Genomic DNA, 21,558 nt, shown 5'->3' on the forward strand with positions numbered 1-21,558 from the left:
CTCTAATGAAATCATTTAAACTCCTGATGTGTGAAATTTTAGAATGACTAACTGGATATTGGGGTAAAAATAAGGATGAAAAACAAGGGAAAAGAATCTGCTGTTGGCAGTCTTTGTGCAACCTTATTTCAACAAAACACGAAAGTGAAAAGAGTCCTGTGGATTTTCTGATAACCTGAATACCTGACACAGGGGTTTCAGTTTCAGTGGTAATGGTCTGCTCTGTACTAGCCATCGCTCATGATGGGCATCACATGTTTTCAATCCCGTTTTAAAGGTAAAGGTAGCAATCCTGAAGTATATTGAGTCCCTGGCCAGGCAGATGGACCCCACTGACTTTGTCAACTCCAGCGAGACGCGGCTTGCCGTCTCCCGTATTATAACTTGGACAACAGAACCAAAGAGCTCGGACGTGAGAAAGGTGGGTGCCTCTCTTGAGCTTCCTGATGTGCCGTGGGGCTGGGCCTGTCGTTCTCTCGGTTCCCTTCGAGTTCGCTCTGGTGAGCCTGTCTGTACGGGACTCGGCACCATTGCGGTTTTTGACACAGCTTGCGAAACCAAGGGAAGAAGGCCATAGCTTGGGGCCTAAACGTACTTTTTTTGCCTTTGTTTGCAACTGCATTTAATCAACCTCTTAAATCTGTGGTACTGTACGGAGGTCGTGTAGTTCCTGCAGATTTAGCCATGGATTTTGTGCTGCAGTACTACAGTATATAAAAGGATGGGACCCTTCATGACGCAGAGCAACACATGGCTGTGAATCTGAACGGTTATTCTCGTAGAAGAATAAATGGAAGACAAGTGGTTTAGGAGGGACTGAAGAATTAATAGGGAAGGTGGTGGCTCTGGATTAAAAACACACTTGACTTTTTATTCGTTGAGAAAGCGGCTTGTTATTTTTGAACACTACTAGGCTACTTTGTATTTAACGTACTTTAATAAGTGGTGCTGTTGAATTTCGATTAAGTGTAAACCTTTCTAGAATTAATCATCCATTCAGTGAATGAAGACGGATCCGGATCAGGCCCCAGCCAGTGCACTGTTTTGATGAGTGCTGCAGCAAAAATACTTATAGGAATTATATGCAATACACTGACAAAACAATTTAGGAGCTTGCTGGTCTTGTAATGCCCATAGAAGCATTTTCTTCCACAGTCTTTTGTCTTTTTGTTATACCTTGTGTGTCGTGTCAGTCAGCATCACTTCATTTTTGTTAGTTGACAAAACAGAAAAGGGTGAGCTCAGTGTTTGTTTTTTAAATTATTTTTGCACTACAAAAAGTACTTTGAAATGTAAATAAATATGAAGTTCTGAGAAGATCGGATATTGTAACAAAATCTAATTTCCAAGTAGAACAAGCTGTTCCCTAAATGCAAGTCGTGTGCAGGGTTCAGCTGGGCAGGGCGCCTGCAGCTCCACGCACCAGGCGTGTGTGCGTGCGGATCCACACACATCACCGAGAGCTGCAGTCTGACTCCATGGCACTGCAGGGAGGCCTTCCTGGAGCAGAACACGAGCGTTTCTGCTCTCCGAAGAAAGCGAGCACAGGATTCACTTTACTCTGACTTTTCCTAGTTATCCTCAGATTCAGAGACGAATTAACAACAGTCGTGATTTCCATTATTGTTCTGGGCCAGTAAGTAGCTCAGCTAGCTGGGTTAATAATCCCTTGCCCTCTGTTCTCTTGTGGAGGTCACAGACCTGGTGGTGAAGCAGGCCAGCAATGTCAGACTGTGAGGGTTCTGCTAGTTGTTTTACTGCAGGCTCTTTAATGATCTGCTCTCAGATAAGGTAGAAATGAGTAACGGCTGCTTTTTAGGCATTCGGCTTCAGGCTTTCACAGGCACCGACCTAGTAAATGAAACCGAGCCAGAAGGTGTAATCGAATGCCCTCTCCATGCATCGCCCCTTCCCCACCTCTGCCGAGACGGTGTCGAACGTGCAGCGGGGTTCAGGCACTGCGGCAAGAGGTGGATAAAGAGGGGCGACGGGGAAGAGGAAGGTGGATCTCCATTTCTCGTTCCCTTAACCCTCCTGTTCTGCCTGTCAAACCCAGACGCTTCACAACTGGGCGACTGAGGAGTTGCCAGCCAGGCCCAGTACCACACCTTCATTACCTGGTGAGGGGAACCTGGAGGAGAGGTGCAAGCAGGTAGAGCCCACCAAAGACTGTGGGGTTCCCTATAACCTCTGGATGAGCGCCCCTCCTGGAGCGTGGCCTTTCTCCATAACCCAGCTTTGCCTGGCAGCTTGGAATTGATCACGTGTGAATGCATTAATATCCTCGCTTCTTGTTTCCTAAGAGTTGTAACATGGGGGTGGGGGGCGGGGGACTCTCCATACCGAATTTGATGTTCCCAAAACGGCGAGGAGACAGGCTTGCTCATTTCTCAGACTGGGATACGTCGGCAGGTAATTTTGACCCTGTTGTGTCCATGCAGTGACTTTTTGGAGGGCTTGGCCTCTAAACTAAAAAAGGGAATGAAAAAGTGAAGACTAAAAAAAAGTTTTTCCTCTGCCACTGTTGTGTTAACGCACTTCACTCTTTTCTTCATTAAAGCTTGTGACAGTAACCTGCATGCGTGTTTACCATTGGTCCATTTGATAGACAAAGCGTGTTTTGTTGTCTTAACTCTCAACCAGGCAAAGCTGAGTCTGTTGAACTCGCTCTAGAAGAAGCTTGGCAGTGACTTGAGGAAGCAGTAGCAGCTGTATCTAATTACAATATCACTGTGCATCTCACCTTAAACGAGGAAAGGCAAATCGGTTGGTCCACACGTAAACAATAGGGTCAAGTTCTGACGCACAAAGATTGTAAATTTTAGCATAATTATTGGGTAATTTATCTGTTGTGTGTATTCTTGCATGAACTTTGATTATTTCAGCTTTGGTGTAGTGAAAGGCAAACCAGATAACACTTTTTTTAAAATACTTCTAGTACACCTGAAAACTCTGCAACTTTAATGTTGGGCATGCTGCAACACAGAGAAATATGTTCTTTTCTTAGTTTAGATAATTACGTTTTAATGTTCTTCCTGCTATTGGCACCGAATGGAATATTCTAGAAATGTATTGTACAGTATATGTATGAATCAGGTCGATCTGAGCCGTTGAAAACATTGTTTTTTCCAGGAGCTGAGCACAGCAGACTCTCTTTGCTTGTGTTTGTTACTAAAAGCCTTTGCCCAGTTAACGTGATTTACTGTGATTATTTTGTGTCAACTACTAGCTACTATGGTTTTGTAGCTAGTACAACATTCCATAAGGTTTACTTCCAGGACTGGGATTCTTTTAGGAAGGTCCCTTAACCTACAGGTGGATTTCTGTAGCCAGAAGAGCCTTGATGAGTGACTAGAATATTTCATGTAACGTCATTTTGTTCCTGGTGCTAAGCCATACAGGTTAGTGCAGATAAATGTCCCTCTGGTCCTGTTTTGGTGGTGTTTCTCTGCACTGCTGTGTCTGAGCCCTGATCTCTGCATGTGTTCTGTGTTCCCCAGGCTGCCCAAGTGGTCCTGATTTCTCTGTTTGAGTTGAACACCCCGGAGTTCACCATGCTGCTGGGTGCCTTGCCGAAAACATTCCAGGACGGGGCAACCAAGCTTCTACACAGCCACCTGAAGAACTCCAGTAACACCAGTGTAGTAAGTGTACGCAAGACTCCTTTGAAAGAGCCATTCATGCAGTTGCACTGCTTTGCTCTTCAGTGTACTATCGGGTCATGCAGTCATTTGCAACTTCTTAGAAAAAGAAACAGAACCACACAACAGTTCTGTGGTCATGTTAAATCTTCTCCACAGCAATATCTTGTCAATAGTACCGCTATAATGTCCTCACTGTGTGGTAGTGCCCTGTTAATCCTGTATTTAGAGACATGGTACAGAAATATGCAAAACAATGGTTTAGTGGTATTTGCTTTGCAAATGCGTGATTGTTTTGTAAGTGAACCCTGATATACCGGAAGACTTTTTGCTCAGATTTCTATCTGCTGTGCAGGGAAGTCTTGCCGTCGTGCTGTCGATGATCATTAATAATTAACGAGGTGGACGTTTTCCCTTCTGCTGTGTACAGGGCTCTCCCAGCAACACCATCGGGCGCACCCCGCCTCGGCACTCCAGCAGTCGCACCAGCCCCCTCACGTCGCCCACCAACTGCTCTCACGGGGGCCTGTCGCCGAGGTACTGTGCCCCTTCGCCGCGGCCTGGCCGCGCAGCCGCATGTCAGACGAATGTCGAGTCGCCGTTGAAGGGGAATGGAAGTTAAAACTCTTCAGCGAGATTGCATTGACACAGCGCGTGTTCTCGCAATCCACAGATCATGTTAAGATTATAGATTGTACAATTCTAAAAGCTTTGCAAAAACCTTATCATGAACTGTGGACACAGCAATCGCTGTTCGACTCGTGCCTTCGACTTATTTCCCTTTTTTAGCATGTTTTATGGGGTCTTGTCCTGTTCTGTGTAATGCAACTGGCCTTTGTAGGGAATTTAAGTACTTTGGAAAGACTGCTTGCTTGTGATAGAAACTGGTAAACAAAATGGAATACTCCACTAGGACACTGGCTCACCATTCAGTGTTTTGGGTACTGTAAGTGTTGCCTTTTAAGATTTGACCTGGAGCAGTTTCCTACCTTGCTGGTGATGAGTTGAAATAATGATAAACAGCGTCATTGGCATTCTTTTAAAAATAAAAAAACACAGAAAATAATGCCAATTATTAATCAGTCTATAAGGCAGAATGTATTCTTTTAGTTCTTGCTTGAAATCTCTCCAAATTGCTGTAAAGCACCTGTGTAGAAAACAGTGCTTCATGTAATCTGCATACTGATGCTTTTATACCTCAAGCCGGGCTCCATGACCTGAAATACAGACGGTAACCTCTAGATTAATATCGAAAGGGCTGGCTGCTTGTTAGATACAGAACAAAAATAGAAGGTGGGATATTTAGCAATAAACAGAACATTCCGTATTTGTTTATCTGTTTCTGTTAACTCCTCCTAGTGTTCTCTAATAGATGCATGCCCCTAACAAGCCACTCAGACTATAGTTTCTTTTTCTCTTTTTCTCCTCTCTCTGTTTCTCTTCTTCCTCTGCTCTCTTCTCCGTTCCGTCCTACCCCCCCCCCCCCCGTCCCCTTTCTCCCCTTCTCTTGTCCCCTCTCTTCCCGGCCGCTCTGTGGCTACAGTCGGCTTTGGGGTTGGAGTGCCGATGGGCTGTCAAAGCACCCCCCTCCCCCTGCTCAGCCTCACTCCATCCCCACCGCTCCCTCCCACAAGGCCTTCAGGCGCTCTTACTCTCCCAGGTAACACGCTGCTGCTAGCCGCCAGCTGGGGCGTCACAGTAGGGCAAGAGAGGGGGGCGACAGCGAGCAGAGGCAAGGGCCCTCCTCCCGGGGAATACCCCTGGAGACGGAGGTTTCTCCCTGACCGGCTTGTGTGCTTGCTTCGTGGTAGCGTTCTTCAGAATGAACCTTCCAAACAGTGCAGCAGCTGGCGTTCGCACCTCTGGCTTCACAGAGAGACTAAAGATCTTCTCTTAAAACAAAACCCGGCGCTTTCTGGAAGGGAAAGCCCTGCCACTTTCAGGGCTTCTGTCTGTCGGCGGCTGTGAAGCCGTCTCTGAAGCCTGTCTTGGGCAGATACAGCAACGGGACCCCTCCGGCACCGATCAGGAGCTGATTTGTCGTCTTTTTCCCTCTAGCGTCTGATGTTCAGTCTGTTTCCAGTTAATGGAAAAATCAAACGTGTACTGTGACGCCCCTTCTGGAGTATGCTTCTCCCGTGCATCATCTTTTCTTTGTGGAGATTTTTAAATACAGCTTATTTCCTCTTGCATGCATTATGAGTGGCTTAACTTGGCATATATTTCATCTTTTTTGTCTGTACGTTTTTTCCACAACTATGTTGTTGCATTTCAGGACGAGCTTTGCCTTCTGATCTTGTTTCAGTAAAGACCTTTTAGCTCCATAGGTCTATTTAGGACACGTAGGCTTCCTGTTTGTGTCATACCTGTGCCGGTTGGTTTATTGGAGATTTAGTTACAGGGAAATAAAGCGGTGTTAAAGGAAAATATCAAAGAGCTATATGGACTTGGTAAGAAAAATTCTTCTCCAGTCTTCTGTGAAAACCTGAATATCCAGTTCAGCAGAGATAGTGCAGATAAGTGTTTGTTTCACCTACAAGCCACAGACAGCCTGGACATGTTTTCAGTTAAAGATTTCCAGCTTTGCTCCTCTACTTACCTCGTAACCTGCCATGCACAGTGAAGGGCTTCAGTTCAATGTTGCACTCCGTAGAATTAATCCATTGCATTTCGATTTTCCCAACATGCTCACAGACACAGAAAACCAAACATTTAAGATTGCACCAGTGCACATTTCTTAAGGCAAAATAGATCATTTATTCAATTTGCTCATCTGTCTTTGCAAAAAAAAAAAAAAGATTTTTCATGCTAACATAGACCCCATATTATTTGCAATGAGATACCTGTTCTTTTACAAGATCTGAGAAAGAAACCGCCTGTTGCATTCCAGTCTGTTTGTACTGGAAGGGAACAGTTTGTAGGACTAGGGCAGACTCATGCAATGGGGCAAAGACTCCTTTGTGTCAGAGAAAAGTATGCATGCAATTTCTTGTTGAAGAGCAGATCTGACAGGTTGTAAAGTGCTTCTCATGGGTTTTTTTTTTAAGCATGCTGGACTATGACACAGAGAACATGAACTCCGATGAAATCTACAGCTCCCTGCGTGGGGTCACAGAGGCCATCCAGAGTTTCAGCTACCGCAGCCAGGAGGACCTGAACGAGCCCATCAAGCGTGAGGGCAAGAGGGACGATGGGGTGAGTACTCCGAGCTGTTCTGTGATAGGGATAAGGGTATTGTGTTACCAGCTGGTAGCCTCTCAGAAGCTGATGAAGGCCGGGCCTAATCAGTACTGGGACAGGACATCTTCCGTGGAAAACTCGGATGCTGCTGTAAGTGATGTTGGTAGACCAGTAGGTGACGTTTTTCCCCATTGACCCAGAATGTCCAAGCCGGTGCCCCAGTACGGTGAGCAGGGGCAAGGAGCTGAAAAGAGTGTTGTCCTTCGGTTGAATTGTTAAACCAAATACTTGCTCTGGTACGGTTACAGTTACAGTTTACTCTGGTAAACTTAGTACTTAAACTTTAAAGATCCAGGGCACTGCTCTAAAGGGTAGGGTTGTTCACCCTAATCTCTTAGCTACATTCCACACTAGATTCGTACAGTTTGACCTCACTAATGTTCCTCTTTAATCCAAATGGCAAAGGAATTTCCTATTCTTCTGCCCAATCCCCAGTGCAGTGGGGCTTCTATGTTTCACACAGGTGGGGGAGGGTGCAGGTAATATTTATATTTAAACCACTTTGGAGATCCTTTGAGATGGAAAAGGCTGTATGACCACAAGGAATTATTATTAAATGTGTATGTACCCAAGGAATTTGATAAGAGTTTAGTAAGAGAAATATACTGCAGCACTCCTCTGCACAGAGGCTTAACTACGCATGTAGTTTTCCAGAGCTGGACGGGAAAGCAGACTCCATTTTGTAAGAAGAATCTTCATGTCGGACTTGGTCATTCATTTATGTGTAATCCAAAGATTAATACATGACTAAAGCCGGTTTCTTATGTTGACTTCCACCTGTCCTGACAGCTAAACAGGGGACGTCACCGGTTTGCCCCGTCAGCCTGTAACAGGTTGCTTCTGTCCCGTCCAGGTGTGCAGGGAAGGTGGGATGGCGTCCCCGGGTTCGGACCTCCGTGTGGGTTTGGACGTGGTGGAAGGGGGGCGGACAGCTTTGGACAACAAGACCTCTCTGCTCAACACGCCTTCGCCGCGCTCCTTCTCTGGCCCGCGGCCTCGGGAGTACAATCCCTACAGCTATGCCGACACGATCAGCGCCTATGACAAGAGCGCCCTGAAGGAGGCGGTGTTCGATGACGACGTGGAGCAGTTCCGCGATGGTAAGGATCTGTATAGCGCCGCCAGCCCTCGCACCCGAGTCCTGTGTGCACCCTTTTCTTATCCGTCTTCCACCTCTTCCTCATATCGTTACCTCATCTCTGTTTTGTGTGTGACAAAGAGGACAAGTGTGTGCGGGTAATCACAGAAAAGGGGATTTACGGTTTACAGCGCGAGGAGTGGATAATTAAGGATAAATAAATACAAAGCCCACATTAAATAGGAAGCAGGGTGATAAAACTGTTTCGAACACAAACATTGCTTAGGTTTGAAAAGAAATACTCAGAAAAAATACTTGAGCCTTTAGGCAACACTCGCATTTTGGGTTAAGAGTTTATCTTGGCAGCCCCTCAGGACCTTATCTGCAAAGAAGAGACGAAAGCTCTGTTTACTCTTTATACAACTTTCCCAAAGCGCAAAATACAAGCATGCTGTTTGCAAAACACACAGGACTAGGTCTGCTAGAGTTAGTAGTGCAAATCTCGCCCCTGTGCCACTGGGCAAACCTGTTCTGCACTGCTGTGATGATGACAGTCTCTCGCAGGCAGCTGCTCTTTGTCGCTGCATGCCTTGGTCTCCGGCTGTAAATAACCCAGATGTGGCGGCTCTCGGTTTGCACAGGGTGTTCACAATCCGTTTTTTTTACCGTTATGTTTTCTCATTCAGTATTGCCCTCAGCAACGTCTGGGAAAAAAAAAACCACAACTTGCCTAGTGAGAAGGTAGCTAAATATTTAAGCTTTGATCTTAACAACATGATACTTAATGGCTAATGTATGATTTCCCAGTAACATGAGGCCGGAATTTGCATTAAGAAAGTAAGTCTGTGCAACATTGATTAAAGGTGATTTAGAATGATATAAAAACTCCATGAAGCTGCCTGTTTATAACAAGGGAACAAGTAATAGGTTTATTCCATGCTGAAAAAAGAAGAAAGAGAACACAACGTTTCGGCTGTGGAGCCTTCTTCAGGTGTGACACCTGAAGAAGGCTCCACGGCTGAAACGTTGTGTTCTCTTTCTTCTTTTTTTCAGCATGGACTAAACCTATTACTTGTTCCTTTGCAGCCTACGCATGCTGACGCAGCTACCCACCTGTTTATAACAAGGTCATACTCCTGTTTTCTATGTTTTTATACTCAATGTGGATATCCAGAAACACTCACTTTGTGAGAATTATATGTGAATTGCAATCAATATTCAGGCATATTTAAAGAAATACATTGAGGAGAGTTAATTGCAAACTTTAAGTTTGAAATAAAAAAATCAAGGCTTGTCAGGAGCTGAAACAGTTTCACAGGAAGGGGATGAAGAATTGTGGATTGGATTATTCATTTATTAAGCACTTTGTTGAAAGATGATTGTAAAATTTTACGAAACATTTTCGAACTTGTTCCACTTGCACAGGGTTTCACTGTGAGGGGAAGAGCAGGGTGTTGTAAAACACGTTCATGATTGTCAAATGCTCCTTACTGTCCTCTCCAGGCCGTCGACAGGACTGCGTTGAAAACAAGATGTTGCATCCCAAGGGTTTTACTCCTGGTAAAATCATTTTCAATGCAAAATATGTAGAATAAGATAGTCCAGAATGATTTTATGTGGTTAAAGTGGGTGCAGTTTAACTCCATCTGTAAAATGTGGTGTCATCCATCTAACTTCACCTAAAGCTTTTGCAGTACTACCAAACATAAATGGAACAAGCCTGTCTTCATTACATGCCTTTAACACTGACTCATACATGCATTATCAGGAGACAAAAACAGGAGAAGTGAGATTGAGAATTAAGATGTTCTACTAATAACTACTAATCATGTAGAAAAATAAACACTTTGGCAGCATCTTGATGTTAAGGAGTTTATTTTAAATTAACAAATGCATACAGCAGACACATGCATGTGTATGCAGCATACAGTTAATATACTGATGCACAAGTTAAGATTGCTAGAGTGGGACATATAGATTCCTGGTGCTGTTGGCACGATTGAAGGCATCGTCTTTGCCCAGAGGAGGTGATGTTCAGCTTCAACGATCAGCAGACCAGTCTAGAGAAATCAGGAACGTCTATCTTTAAGAACTGGCCATATACTGGAAGACACAGGATCACACTATCTGAGGACTGTCACATTCATCTTGCCCATCTGTGCAGTCATTCACAGACCGCAGTGGCTGCAGCAAAAGTAATTCCAGGTAGAAGTAGCCCGTGCAGCAGTAGAGTGATCTGGATGCTCAGGGGTAACGCTAACAGCCAAGCGACACAATTGCTGTCTTTTGTGGGCCAGAGTGCCCCTGAGGTGGGGGCAGAAGCACGCAGAGTCATGCGTCTGTTGCGTTCTTCAAGCAAGTCGGTGGTGTGGAGGAAGTGTGGTGGTGCAAGGTGGAATCAGCTTTAACTCAAGAGCACCCCTGTCATGAACTGAGGACAGCGTTACTGCTCAGCAATACATTCATGAAGTCCTTAGGCCGAGATAGTTGTTCTAATCTTTTAAAATCAGTGCAGAAGTGTCAGTTTTCCTGCAGGACAATGTGAGATCACCCAGTGCAGGATTACAATGGCACAATCTTCAGAAAACAATGTCCAGCACTTGCTTTGGTCACGTTTTTCCCCTGCTGAGCCCAGCAGAACATCCTTGGCACCCAACTCGCCAACAATAGCCATCTGTCATCAGCAGAAGATGCTGTCGTACCCTTCCGCATGCGGCAGCAGCCGCAGAGGAGTGATAGAACATCCCAAAGCGTTCGTTTATCCCAAACCCCTCTAAGTTTATTAAGTGGTACGATGTCTGGAAATCATCATTTTCACAGTTCATCATCTGTCTTGAAATTCGATCATGAAAACTGATTTACTGATCTTGTGATCCGATCCTTTGATCATATTACTTGTGCGAACCAGTAAAAACGCTGTGGTAAACCGAGCCTTTGAATATATAAATGGAATTGACTAGGAAGTGCATTTAAAACACAGGTCAGGTGGCACTTCGTTACTCGAAGTGTGGAGCAAGCTAATTAGTCATGTTGTTGAAGCTGATATCCTGGCCTTTTTAAATGAGCTGAAATGGATAAAATCCTTGATCAGTAAGCTACTAACTACCAAATGGGTTAGATAGACCAAACAACCTTGTTGGTAACCATCGTCTGTTCTTATCAGCTCTAATTTTCATCACATTTTCCATGATATATTTGTGTTTGTTTTAAAATATTTAATTAAATCCTTTGGGCCTTAGTGTTGCATTTCATTTGTGCACCAGTATATAATATAGTGTATGTGTGTGTTGTATACATGTACTGTATATGTATGCTGAAGTTCAATTAATACGATTCTGTATGTGAACTAAAAACCCCAATAATGGTACAGCTGTGGCACAATATTACATAAGAGAAAAATAAAACCCATCTAATCGATTCCATTATATCATTCCATAGAAATATGTTCACGTTGTGATTTCAGTTATTTACAAAACTGGGGCAAGGGAGATTGAACAACATTTCTGATCCCTTTGGACCAAAGCACATGAGGCAAGAGCCATTTCATTCATTCAGACATGAAGCACAGCAGATCCGGGGCTTTTCGGAGCCACCAGACCGGGATCAGTTGCTGAAATGTCTTGTTCCAGTAACAGTAACATGCTCTAAAAATGTATTGGATTCACAGGTGCAGACATGACACTCTGCTCATTAGCTTTCTGTCTCTTTAATGTCCTCATTATTGTAAATTATATATATATATGTGTGTGTGTGTTTATACACATATATATATCTTGTGTTTGTCTATACCCTGTTTGTGTAAAATATTTGCCCAAAATATATCGATATTGAACATGTATCACAAATGATTTGACTGTAAAGCAAAAATAGTGCTTGTGGCGTCGCAGTCCCAGTACCTGCGCGCCCTGCAGGCGAGGAGTTTCGCTCCGACCCTGAAGATCGTGTGCTCAGGCGCAGCCGCACAGGCAGCGGACAGCCCCCGGGGGAGAGGGGACCCCCACCGTGCCCACAAAACCAGAACGAGGGGGGGGGCGCTGGCCTGCGCGCGCACGCGTTTCGTGTTGGGTTTCCGTCCCGTGGTGGTGATGGGGTTCTCGCCTCGTCCCAGAAGTCCCTGTCGACCACTCCGACCTGGTGGCGGACCTCCTGAAGGAGCTGTCCAACCACAACGAGCGCGCGGAGGAGCGCAAGGGCGCACTGCTGGAGCTGCTGAAGATCGCGCGGGAGGACAGCCCGGCCGTGTGGGACGAGCACTTCAAGACCATCCTGCTGCTGCTGCTGGAGACACTGGGCGACAAGGACGTAGGTCTCGGGGGGCTCCCGGCCGGGGGCGCCCTACAGTCAGGGCGCCCCGGTGACGGCGGCGATGCCTGTTCCCAGCACAGAGGACTCTTCGGCAGAGTCTGCGTGCTGAAAAACCTGGTTTAAAAAATTCAGACAGAATAGCTCAGGAAAGTCATTAGGTTTAATCACCCCCCAAATCTCTTTAATTTAGGGTATACACTACACGTATGTGAACATGTAGAGGTTAATTCTGTGCTGAAAGCTGGAAAGGAGAAACAATGATTCAACTGTTTAGCCCCCTTCAGGTGTAAAGAAGGGTGAAGATTGGACACACCTGTAGGATGTTCAACAGCTTCATCATCGTTTCTTCTTTCCACTTTTCAGCAGGGAATTAACCTTGTCTAAATGTTCTTTTGCAGCCAACGCACAGTGACACAACTCTCTACTCAAACACCCATATCTCTGTGTTTTCTTTATAATTTCCTTATGTTTGGTGTGGCTTACTGAGTTGTTGAGAGTCCTCTTTAACAAAGGCTGAGGAAAAAAAACATTTGCATCTCCTTGGTTGTTTGGGAGTTCTGTTGACTGTTATTAATAAACAATAAAAGAAAACATTCTCATAGCTAATTCTTGTTCTCCTTTGGCGTAATATTGACAGTGTAAATAATATTTGCAGAAAGAAAAAAGAAGGGTTTCTGCTCTGATTAGCAAGCTATGCTGTTTTGTTTGTAAAAGCTCTGACTGTTTTTTTTCTGTTCACTCAGCACTCCATCCGAGCCCTGGCGCTACGGGTCTTGAAGGAAATCCTACGGAACCAGCCAGCCAGATTCAAAAACTATGCAGAGCTCACAATCATGAAAACGCTGGAGGCACACAAAGATTCCCACAAGGAGGTGAGTAGCAGGTGGCATCGAGAAGCAGCTCGGCCCTGTCACCAGGCTGGGACTTGGGCTCTTTCGGTTGTTAGACGCTGATTGACCCAGTTGTTCCATTTACCTGCCTCTTGAAAGAAATTGGGGGAAAAAACACTACGAGAAATACAAAAAAAAATCTAATCTCCCCTTTTTTTACGCCTACAGAGCAGATATAAGGACATAAAAAAGGGTTTAAAGTTAAAGAGAACCTTTCAACCCATCTGGCCTCTACAGTACGGTAGTAGTAATTTGATCATTGTGGATGTCATCCAGCTGTTCCTTGAAAGAAACCAGGGTATCGGATTAAACATCTTAGCTTGGTAGCTCGTTCCATAATTTACCCTTTGAATAAAGAAGTGCCTCCTCTTCTCAGCTGTAAATGCACTTCCACGCAGTTTCAGCTTGCCGTTTAAATGTATTGACTTTCTCAGTTTGAAAAGTCAAATTAATTGACATACTGTTCCCAAAGTCTGGCCGCAATAAAGAATGTTTAGATTTTTTTTGAGTGTGTGCCAGTTGAACCAGTTTTCAATACGTACATCTTACTTAATGCAGGCAGAAGACAGGGCCCACCAGTTTGTTTTACAGGCAGGTGATGGAATTCCCTCTAAGGATTAGTAAGTGGAAATGGTGACTGGGCAGTCCTACATAAAATAACACAAAGTCATTATATTCAATGTATCATAGAGAGCCACAGTTTGGAGTCTGATCAGTTTAGTATATAGACTCCACCTACCGCTGAGCCTGGTGAAACAGTGAAGGCCTGTTACCTTTCTGGTGAATGACCTTCACTCAAGCATGACTGGTTGGGTGTCACCCCTGTGGCTCTTGTACCCCCTCGTCATGGCAATGGACAGCTGGCCACTACTGAGCAACAGCAGGCTGAAACCCTGAAATTGGATCAAGCTGTTTTTAAACCACTAGTTTTAATTGATTTCTGATGTAATGATCAACTGTAAGGCATACAGTCACATAAAAGTATTCCGTTCCACTTCACTTCATGGACAATATGGTAGCGCAGGAGTTAAAGTGGAAGCTAAATGTCAAATCAAGAACAAATTTAGCTCATAACTTCCATATTACGTATTTAAATGACATGCATAAAGATTGAGGAGGTTAGTGTTTCTTAAACAGGATGAAATGTAGGTAATATAAATGGTTGTTTGTGAACTTTTTTATTATAAGTGATTTAATTTTTTCAGTAAAGCCCCTTATTTAATTCTCTTATACCTTTACTTGTATAATACAGTATTTTATATTAGTGTCTGTAAGATACTTATCAGTCTTTCACATTTGACAAATTGGAAAACAAATAGCATTTTCTTAGAAATGCATCCTCCTAAAAATAGTTACATCCAGCATAAATGCCTAAGTTGTCTTATGCTTTTCAAGAGAATGGACTGAATAATTTGTATTCAAAGTGACAAAAACTTTGCTTTCAGCAACTCTGTTTCCAGGAATTTGAAGCTTCAGTTAGCAGAATGATGACCTGCTGTATATGCTGGTCTTCTTACTGTATAAACACTAGAGCGTGCTGTAGCATTCTTAGCAGTTTCTAAAACATTACATGCTAATGTTTTGCTCTTCGTGTTTGGTGAGAAGTATTCTGATTCAGCTGACATCGTTTTGAGTAATTGTTCTTGATTTTTGGCAGCAGTTATTAGTTCGATATTACCCCTAAGGGGGCACGAGGGGTTGAGGGAGGAGGGGGCCGCAGTATTGTTTGCCCGTTGCCAGTGAGCAGTGAGAGGTGTGACTCCACTGTCCTTCTCTCCCTGCTCAGGTGGTGAGAGCAGCAGAGGAGGCAGCCTCCACGCTGGCCAGCTCCATTCACCCGGAGCAGTGCATCAAAGTGCTGTGCCCCATCATCCAGACGGCCGACTACCCCATCAACCTGGCAGCCATTAAGATGCAGACTAAGGTCATCGAGCGAATTTCGAAGGACTCCCTTCACCAGCTCCTCCCAGACATCATCCCAGGACTGCTGCAGGTAACGGCTTCGTCCCAGGTGTCAGCTGTTTGTTTTGGCGAGGGGGGTATTGCAAGGACCGAGGAGAACTTACACAATAAACATGTTTTGACAACTCCCGAGGAGGCCTTTTTTTAGAACCAAACCAGAAATATCCGGCAAATCATTTCCTTTCATGTTCTTCTTTTGATACTATTTATCTTTCGCCAGTCTTTATCACTGGAATAACGTTGAAAGATACAGGCATGATTAACTATTGCATCTGATTTTGGCCTCATTTTTTTATTTAGTTTGTCTCTTTTTACAGTTTTACAATGTATGAATTCATACATCTGCCCGTTCCCCTGGCAGAGCCAGCCGTGTCAGGCAGATGATCCTTGACAAGAGCGAAACAGCTGGGCACTGCTGCCCACTGATCTCTAATATTGTGGAACAGTCATAAGCCAGTTATCATTCATATTCTCGTGATTTGTTCTTAATAATGTTTTTCCTTATCCACTTATTTTATTGATTATGTACAAGTGCAAGTCACCCTAGAAAAAGAGCTTCTGTTAAGCAAATAAATCACTTTATTGGCCCTGTACAATTTCTTTTATTAGGAATTTGTCTTTTTGCATACCCCAGCTTGCTCTCCATGAGACACACAGGCAGGGAGAGAAGCTGGGGGTCAGAGTGCAGGGTCAGCCATTTATGCAGCGCCCCTGGATCAGCTGGGGTTAAGGGCCTCGCTCAGGGGCCCAACGGTGTAGGATTCCTCTGCCAGCCTTCCAGCCACAGGCGCAGTGCTTTAGCCACAGAGCCACCGCACCGCCCCAAAATATGGAACACTTCACGAATTTGTGCGTCAAATAATTAATTCTCTGAAGAGATCTTACAGGTGGCCTGTTGTCCTGTTGTCCTGTTGCAGGGCTATGACAACACTGAGAGCAGTGTTCGCAAGGCCAGTGTGTTCTGTCTCGTTGCCATCTATTCTGTCATTGGCGAGGATTTGAAACCACACCTCGCACAACTTACAGGAAGCAAGGTATGTGCAGTATTTTGAGTTTTACACTAATGTACCCTTTGACTTACATAAGCCATGGGGGGGGGGAAGGTGTCATTTAGAGACCTAGCAATGGCTTTTTGCACGACATGGAGGGAAAGCTGCGTAGCTCTTGTCTGCACACCTAAAATGTGCTTATTTTCTGCCAGTCTCGCAGAACAATGCTTATCTTAAACTGGAAGAACAACCAAACTTATTTAGGCGTAACTACATTCACTGAGGTATAAAGTCGCCAGAGAAGGCAAAGGAAGTTCGGCTTCTGTGCTTTCTGCTGCGCATTGAAGAACGTTTTAAAAAAGCCTGCACCTGTACCACAATCTCATAGCAATAACATCCCTGTAGTGGAGCCTTAAGCGTGACTCACTAAAAACTCTCATCTTCAGCCTGGCTCTTGGTTCCAAAACTACAGAAATGCCTGTTGCCATCAGTCTTGTCAGCTCTTCGACTGAATTAAGCCTGTTTTAGACCCATGTGCAAGCATTGAGCAATAAACTATAATTCCTTAAATAAGTGATGTACCAGTAGCGTGGCATTGCCTGAACATTTTACCCTGATAAACCTTCATACCTCAAAAAAGAAACTGATTTTGTAATTAATTAGGGGCTTCTCCCCCTGTAAGACACTTCTGACATTTTTGAGCGGTAAAATATCCAAATCCAGACGTGTGTCCAGTAAATATAGCTGATCCTTCCTCTCAATGGCACTGTTCCTGGTCCAGCTGTCCCTTTGCCTGTTCTGAGGCCCTGCTCCCTGCACCCTGTGACCTGGTTCATTTGATTGGCGTGTATCGGCTTGCAGGGCGTAGTCACAGGGTAGGGCATAGTGTTGTAAGGGCTCCTCGCCAGGAGAGGCGAGAAATATGACACCAGCACGTGCACTCTTCAGCTTTCTAAGAATTTAAATTAGTGGTATAGCTCATTACTCATTTCACCGGGCGTTATCCTTGGAACTGATCTTTAGATTCCATGCTTTTTTTTTCTGCCCAACGGTGTGTTTTGCAGTGTGCATGCACATACCTTTGTGTGTATCCACCTGTGTCGCAGGTTGTGTGTGTGTATGTGTATAAGATAAGAGAGATCACTTTATTGGCCACATACAATTTCTTGCATTAGGAATTTGTCTTTTCGCAGACACCATGTTGCTCTCCATGAGTGTATGTGTACAGTATGTGTGTGTGTGTGTCTGGATACTGAACATGACCTGGCCAGCCACTTTACTGGGTCCTCCTGTCTGGCCTGGGAGTCGAACTGCCCTGTACCAATAAATCAGTTTGACCGGGTGATGTGAACTATGTACTTTTATAATATATTAGATGGGTGTAACTCAGCTGTATTTCAAACTAGGTGCAGATCTGCAGTTACCGTTTGACATTGAAACATCCTGAATCTTCTGTTCCTGGAATATGGTCTTTTTCAAGTTTGGAGAACTTTTAAAGCCTGTTTTCTATTATTTGTCAGTGATTTTGGGTGTGTTCACAAGCTATAGAATAGTAAGGCTCTTCTCTCACCTGATGGATTATATGTCTATGATTGATAATTAAGGCCTGCCTGCTTCTGAGCAATTTCTACGAAGGTCTTTCCTTTTGCTGGCCATTTTCACTCTCGTTCCCGTGCATGTAACAACACAACAGTGCTTCTGCAGCAGCCTGGAACGCATGAAGGTACTGGTGATCAAGAGTAAGGTTATTCTAAAACCAACAGCCTTGCCACACCTCTAACATTTTGATTGGCCTTTGAATTACAGGTGCATAAGACATTTTTCCTCCTGACAAATTCCCTTCCTTTACTTATCGTGAACCTTAATATTTTCTCTTTCAGATGAAGCTGTTGAATTTGTACATCAAAAGAGCCCAAACAACTAACAGTAACAGCAGCTCATCTTCAGATGTCTCCACTCACAGTTAGCAGGCGAAAACTGGAGGGAATCGTGCATCCGGATTGGGAAATAGCTGTGCCTCTTTCAAAATCCTTCTGTCTGTGTTTTCGTCAGCACACCCCTTTCTACATCATTAGATGGAAGTGCTTGTTGCAAGCAGTGTTTTCTTCTTTATCTGTCAACTTCTTTTATTTTGCGCAATGACCTCAAGCTATGTTTTTTTGTTTCACGTTTTCTCCCTTTTTTAAGGAATGAAGAATGTAAAGAGGTGTGAATTAGTGGTGAATAGTTTAAACATTCATTTTTAGACATTTTGAAAAACGCAAGTGTCACACTGTATGTTGAAGCCTGTCGGCTTCTGATACATTTTTTTACCGCTGTCAGTCATTGAGCTGGCAGCTAATGTTACTTTGCTGAAATTGAAGAAAGCATGCAAAAAGGTGTTCCGCAACGCCTTGGAAATATTGTGAGCTGAAAGACTCCAAGTTACCTTTTCAGCATTCCAGTCACTCATCAAATTTACAGCAGTTCTTGGATAAACAGTTTAGTCTAAGAAATACAACATATCTGAGAACTTATGTGAAAGAATTAAACAGTTTTAATCTTACTCTTGAATCCCATTGAGTAATATAAAATCATTTGGCTGGCCCAGTGATAAAGCAGCAGGACCCAAGCAAACAAAATCAACAGTGTGAGATGGTTGGATACAATAACACTACCAAAAATTAGCATTGTAATAAGTGTTAGAATATTATTTTATATTTTTTGTAACATGATGGTTTTAAGTAAACTTACATCTAAGGACCACAGTTTCACTGCTCTCATTCTAGTTTGTTACAAATGGGAAAAGATTCGTTTATGTTGTACAGAGCCAAAGCTTGATCAACTGTTTTAATTTTTTTTATCGATCGCTATAAAGACCAGAAAAGGCATTTACATTTTCTTTACAATCTAGCCTAGATCAACATGTCAGAATGTTTTGTAGAATCTTTGTTGGTAAAAGTATTAGGAATTGGACTGCTGATTACTCAGCCTTAAAAAATGATAAAACTACTGGATGTAGCAAAATCCTTATCAGTGTTTTTACTTTTCTCATGTAATTTGTTGAACTTAGTTTTTAAACTTTTTCACTTTCAATTTTTCACTTGGAGCGAATTCTGCAGTGTACTGAATTCAAATGAATAAGAAAAAGAGTTCTGGAACAAAAATAATAAACGCAGGTAGTTTCCTGCTTTACTGGAAAGTCTGCAGTGTTTGGCACTGTGGTTGGGTTTGACATAAAAGCAGAACTAAAACTATGCTGCACCACCATCAAAAAAGAAAACAATTACTTCAGCAACCTTTCATATAGCGTGGACGTTTTCTGATCAGTGTTAATGGGGACATTATCTGGCAGGACACTAATCCCAAAATGGCCCAATTTTAGTTTCTAGCTATCTAGATGTGTTGAAAGTCAAAGCACTGTTCAGCTCTCAGACATCTCATGTACGTGTCTTACAGACTTCATGACAGACAGTGTCAGTTTTAGACCGTTTCAAATGTCCCTTTATGATTCTGTAACTGCTTTTAGAATAGAACACATACTGCTAAATACAAAGTACTCCTCTGAATGTTCATGTGCGTTTAGGGAAGAAAACTAAACCCCATCTGGCCTTACATTACTTTCCAAGTACTGTTTCACTACACAGACTGTTAAAGGAATAGGTGTACAGCCTTAGTTCAAGAAGATGCGAAGTCTTACTGTTGCATCTCTGTTGTTTCTCCTCCCTAGATAGTACTGAAGACTGTATGTTGCTGTTTGCAATAAAACAGATGTCAAATGATCAACTAAAGATTTTGTGCTTTAATTTTTCAATCAAGTAGCTTGGCGATCTGATTACACAGCCCTTCAGTTTCTTGCACGTTACCAATATACCTGCATGTTTCCGTGACGCCCCCAGCGACTGGCACTGCGTTTAGCGACGACGCACTGCTAACATTCCAGTCGCACTGTGCATAGTGTTAATTTCATTTAAGCACATTCAATTTTTTCGGCTGACAAAATTACCATCTGAAAAACATTTGACTTGAAAGACATCAGCGTTGTGACCACAATTTGGATATCCAAGGCTAATGGTGGTTCCACAGACTGCAGCAGTGGACTGTGGAGAGAGTGTAATGAGTAGACACACCCCATGATTCTAGTTTTCATGTAGTGCAACATACTGAGGCATGTGGCTTTTTAAAGGTACACTATGTGTGCTTGCCTTGACTATAACCGACAATACTTTCTTATTGCATACCAACAGCTTAAGGCCATGTATAAGTAATTTGCCATTTTGTCATATAAAACCCCTCTGCCCTTTGCAGATAATTATTCATTGAATTACTGTATAAGGGTAAGTAGCCAGCCTTTTGTAGAATACAGCGTTTTACTGTCAGTATAATCTGCTGATGCATCAGACATTAGAGATGGTATTCCTAGCAACCTGTTCACAGTGCATGGACTTTTTTTTGGCTTTTGTCATGTAATATCCATATCTGTATTTATATATTTGTTTTATTTTGTGTGTATTATGACAACTGTACATATTACATGGTTTTTTTGTTAACATCCACGTGATAGAATTTGCTAAAATATAAACTTGAGTTTGCTCTAGAAATAAACCAACTTCAAAATGTTTTGTTGTTGATCTTTTATACGAGTGTTGGTCTTCTTTTTTTTTCCCCCCCTAAACGTCTGCATGCCTTTCGAGATGTAATCTCAGAATATGTTGTGCACCTCTTATTAAATAACTTTCTGTACCCAGACGTGATTACACTGAATACACTCGGAATCGGTCCGAGGATCCAGCCCTTTCTGAAAGGAAGCCACGGACTCAGGCTTGAACAAAATCGACAAACGACCGTTCTTGTATCGATTAGGTGTGTGAAAGGATATTGTGAATTTTGGACTCGGTGGCTTGTTCTCGGACATCATGAAAAGCGTGAGGTCCTGAGAGAGTTTGCAGGACCGCAGTACCTTAACTAGTCTTTTAAAAGGGTCGGGGCGAACAATCAGATTTTCTGTTTATTTGCACCGTATAGTCTGTTGAATGTGGGGCTGCAGCACAACACCTGCACAGCTTAAGATTTCTGGGTGCCCTGTATTGTATGTGCTTTCTCTCTCTTTAGACTGCAGCCCCCACACTATCCCCGGCTAGATTTCGTGTTTGACTGGGAACACAAGCCAATGTCCCTCTTGGAGCGGAGTCCGGGACACGAAAGCACATCAGGTTATTAAAGTTTCAGGATGGCTAAAATCTGATTTCCTAAAGGAATGTCCAATGTCCGTTTTTTTTTTGACAGAGAGGTCTGTTCAGGGTCAGACTAGAAAAATGTTACAATTAACTGTAAGAACGCCGGGCACAGTACACAAACTTTTTTTGGAAGGTAAAAACGCTTCACATAAGCCGTCAGACTGTGCAAAAAATGAATTCCGAATAAAACACTGTATATAAACTAAACCCAATCAACTCTGACTTTGCCGCTTTCCA

At 43.3% G+C, this 21,558-nt stretch overlaps 1 protein-coding gene across 21 annotated transcripts in view; it reads left to right on the plus strand.

The window, feature by feature from the left end:
• The window catches only part of clasp1a (cytoplasmic linker associated protein 1a), a 98,970-nt gene extending 78,269 nt beyond the window's left edge, over positions 1-20,701 (plus strand). For 7 of the 21 annotated variants that reach the window (XM_088930404.1, XM_088930384.1, XM_088930390.1 and 4 more), the window contains 13 exons: positions 278-421; positions 2,057-2,152; positions 3,501-3,644; positions 4,072-4,178; positions 5,185-5,301; positions 6,689-6,836; positions 7,735-7,981; positions 9,463-9,519; positions 12,068-12,261; positions 13,008-13,136; positions 14,941-15,147; positions 16,034-16,150; positions 17,986-20,701. In XM_088930404.1, the coding sequence (XP_088786530.1) occupies positions 278-421; positions 2,057-2,152; positions 3,501-3,644; positions 4,072-4,178; positions 5,185-5,301; positions 6,689-6,836; positions 7,735-7,981; positions 9,463-9,519; positions 12,068-12,261; positions 13,008-13,136; positions 14,941-15,147; positions 16,034-16,150; positions 17,986-18,072 (1,794 nt within the window). In that variant the 3' untranslated portion in view covers positions 18,073-20,701. The remainder of the gene's footprint in view (positions 1-277; positions 422-2,056; positions 2,153-3,500; positions 3,645-4,071; positions 4,179-5,184; positions 5,302-6,688; positions 6,837-7,734; positions 7,982-9,462; positions 9,520-12,067; positions 12,262-13,007; positions 13,137-14,940; positions 15,148-16,033; positions 16,151-17,985) is intronic. The other 14 variants (XM_088930398.1, XM_088930399.1, XM_088930403.1 and 11 more) reach the window with 11 other exon arrangements.
• Positions 20,702-21,558: the final 857 nt, after the last annotated feature.

This window comes from Atractosteus spatula, chromosome 13 (assembly GCF_055471065.1).
Source record: "Atractosteus spatula isolate fAtrSpa1 chromosome 13, fAtrSpa1.hap1, whole genome shotgun sequence".
Taxonomy (NCBI): domain Eukaryota; kingdom Metazoa; phylum Chordata; class Actinopteri; order Semionotiformes; family Lepisosteidae; genus Atractosteus; species Atractosteus spatula.